The sequence below is a fragment of the Wasmannia auropunctata genome, unplaced genomic scaffold (genome assembly GCF_000956235.1).
Source record: "Wasmannia auropunctata unplaced genomic scaffold, wasmannia.A_1.0 LD335615.1, whole genome shotgun sequence".
NCBI lineage: Eukaryota > Metazoa > Arthropoda > Insecta > Hymenoptera > Formicidae > Wasmannia > Wasmannia auropunctata.
In genome coordinates, this window is record NW_012027275.1 from 12,172 (window position 1) to 15,663 (window position 3,492).

A 3,492-nucleotide genomic window follows, 5' to 3' on the forward strand; every position below is an offset into this window, starting at 1 on the left:
ACACACACACACACACACACACACAGAACGTAATTAAGCTAACATTATTAGAATAATAAGAAGTGGACATATTGTCTAAAATCATAGTAATAAATACGTATAAATTAAAATAATATTATATTAAAACAATGTATATATAGTAAATATTACATTGTATCAACATCAACAATTATTTTTTATTATAAGTAGGGGAGTATAGCGTAATTTGGTTAACTTTTTTTTTAACAACTCTAAAACTCGTATTTCTTCGAATTTTGTGAAACCAAATATACCGTTGGGAAGATAAAGACTTAGCGCAACTTTTTCTCGAATATACCTACCTTCTATCTCATCGCAAAAAAAAATATGATCATTTTCCCGAAACACAAAAAATCGAGATTTTTTTTACAGCGTAATTTGGTCAATTGTATAAATCCTAAAAATTCTTGAAAAATAAATCATAAAATAAAGCTAAAACAGAATATTTTCAAATTTTAATTATTTTTTTTAATAATTTTATTGAATAAAAGCACAAAAAAACACACGAATATTGAAATTAATCTTCCATATACTGAGACCGTAATAAAGATCTCCACACTTTTCAAGTATTCAGATTTGCTATCTCTTGATTTTTTGTGAAAATCTACGTATAAACAATGAAAACAATAAAAATGAGAATCAAAAAAGAAATGTATTGAAATCAATTGATCAGAAAGAATATACCGTTGGTGCACTGTCCGTACAAAGTGATTGAATTTTTATTAAAAGATCGTCGTCGCTGATTGTTGAAAAATCGTCGATCTGCTTATCAAGCTGTAAAACATATCGATTCAAACTTATTCTATGAATATCATATGATGAAGCAACGCTTTGTATCGATTTCTTTTCCAATTTTATTTCTTTAATGGCATTAATTGCAATGAAATCTTTTGCTAAACGATCAATTTTTCGCTTATAAAATCCTATTCTAATATTTAAAAAAATGTTGAAAAATTATTTAAAAATTCAAAAAAAATAAAAAATGAGTCCATATGTGTTTATATGTGACGTTCAGTGCTACATCTGTGAACATGTGTAAAAAAATCCATTGACCAAATTACGCTAACCAAGCTTAATTGTTGAAAAAAAAATGGCGTAAAAATGTTTCCACGCGCTTCACACCGAAACGCGATTTATCACATGAAAGAGAATAAAAAACCATATCACATTACCTGCATCAAGACACGAAAAAATCATCACTTCATAAAATAAAATGTATGATATCAATTATTATTTTTCACAATTTTTTCGCTTTAGCCTGCCGAGCAAAAATTAATACACCTATTCAGTTCTATGTCTCATCAAAAATGACCTAATACAATGACAATTTAATGACATATATAAACGACAATTGTCTAGTGCGACTGGCAGCGCTCAAAAAATGTTGTTGACCAAATTACGCTACTTTACCCTACTATGTTTATTAGCTTTCTTGAAACCACAATTATCTCGAATTAATAATAAATGTATATATAAATAATATACAAATTATGATATATCCGAACTTTGATTATATAGATTTATATAGAAAACTCGATTTTATCTATGTATTGTACTTATATTATATGCTTAAAAAGATATATGGAGAATACCTTGGCTATACGTATTTCCATAGTCTGAGAATTCGTACCGGCGTTGCTTCTCAAACTTTCGACATTCATCTTCTTTGCTTGTTCACGAAGAGCTTTCTCGTGACTAATAACATGGCTGACAATTTGACTATAATAATATATGATGAGGACCATTGGTATACAATAGGAAAAGGTGAATATTGTGGCCACAAAGTATTGTATTTCCGACGTATCTGTCAAATAATCAAAACTGCAGCTCGTCAAAAAACCTTCTGGCACAAATCGACCCCAAACATGCATTAGTGGCATTAAGGCCCAAGGAATTGTGTATGTCCAGATAAGCACAATAAAAAGCATCACTTGACCGCGAGATAGCTTTCCATCAAGTGGTCGGGCTATAGTACTAATTTTATAACATTATGTATTATTACATATTTTATATATATGTATATACAGGATGTCTCAAGATTAAACAGATTATGAGAGCATATTCTACAAATGGAAATTTAAAAAAATTTTTTTAAATGCTATATAAAGTTTAGCTAGAAATGCTTTATTACAAAGTTTTAAATAAATATAAAAATAGAATAGGAAATAGAAAACAACGGATTATCCATTGAGCAGAATATGAAAGTGCACATTTTATACATGGAAACCTATTTATCTTATATATATTCACATCACATTTATTATCTTTAAATGATTCAGTATCATTTTATAATTTTGTAATAAAGTATTACTAGTCAAACTTCACATAACATTTTTTCTTATTTCTACTTATAAAATATGCTCCCGCAGTTTGCCTGCTGAATCCTGAGACACCCTGTATACAATGTAATTATATATCATATCATTAATATTATATCATTTCAATCAATACCAGTATCTTATAATTATATTAATAAAAATACAGCTTATACCTAGCAAAAATTTTTCTTAGAATTTTTTAGATAATTTCATAATTTTTTTTTAATTTCTCAAATTTTTTATACAAATTGGAATTTTTTAGAAATTCTAAGAAAATCTACTTTTTTTCTAGATTTTTTTTATATTAGCTCATCTGAAAAGTTCTGTGGTTTTCATAGGGACAGGTTTAAGTGATATTGTCATGTACGGTACTTTTTAGATTTTTTAATTTCTTTGCCAGTTCTTGTACTGTTTAATGACGATTTTCAGCGATAGCTTGCTTCAGTAGATCACCATCCACAGTGTAAGAACGCTTAGATTCCGTTTCGTCTTTGAGAGTAAAATCATTTTGTTGAAATTTCACAAATCACCTCTGAACTATATCATCAGAAATAGTATTTTGTCTGTAAACTTTACAAATTTATCACGCTGTCTTGCGTGCGTTCTTGCTTTCTAAAGTAGAAAAGCATAATGTTGCAAAAATGTTGTTTCTGATCTTCCATCTTTAGGGAATTATAGAATCGAATATACTGAACATATGCCATTATGGATGAATTTTTAAACAAAAGATTGATCTGTCTTATCAACCTGTTTCGGGTTTTCTCATTTAGTATTAACGCAAAATTCAAACTGGTATCTACGCAAATGTAAAAAAATCACAGAACTTTCCGAATGATCCAATATATGCATGTGAATTCTGAAATACATTCTCGATTTCTATTCCAAAAAAAGTATAAAATCTAAAGAAAGTATAATTTCCCCAAAAAAAGTATAAAATCTGAAGAAGTTTAAAGTATTTTTTAGAAATTATAATAAATTTACAATATGAAAAATTCTTACAAATATTATGAAAATTGTTTTCACCAAGAATATACATAGAATGTGGTAAAAAAGGGTTCTTAAATTTTTACATTTTCTTTTAAACCAAAAAACTAATTCTTTGTAATATTCTAAAACGAAAATTCTAATACGAAAATATCAAGACTATAATAGTTTT

At 27.5% G+C, this 3,492-nt stretch overlaps 1 protein-coding gene across 1 annotated transcript in view; it reads right to left on the reverse strand.

Annotated features, from left to right (window-relative positions):
• Window positions 1-1,938, reverse strand: part of LOC105456634 (opsin, ultraviolet-sensitive-like) — a 10,622-nt gene extending 8,684 nt beyond the window's left edge. The window contains exon 1 of the mRNA XM_011700828.1: window positions 1,611-1,938. Coding sequence (XP_011699130.1) covers window positions 1,611-1,898 — 288 coding nt within the window. The 5' untranslated portion in view covers window positions 1,899-1,938. The remainder of the gene's footprint in view (window positions 1-1,610) is intronic.
• Between the last annotated feature and the right edge of the window lie 1,554 nt (window positions 1,939-3,492).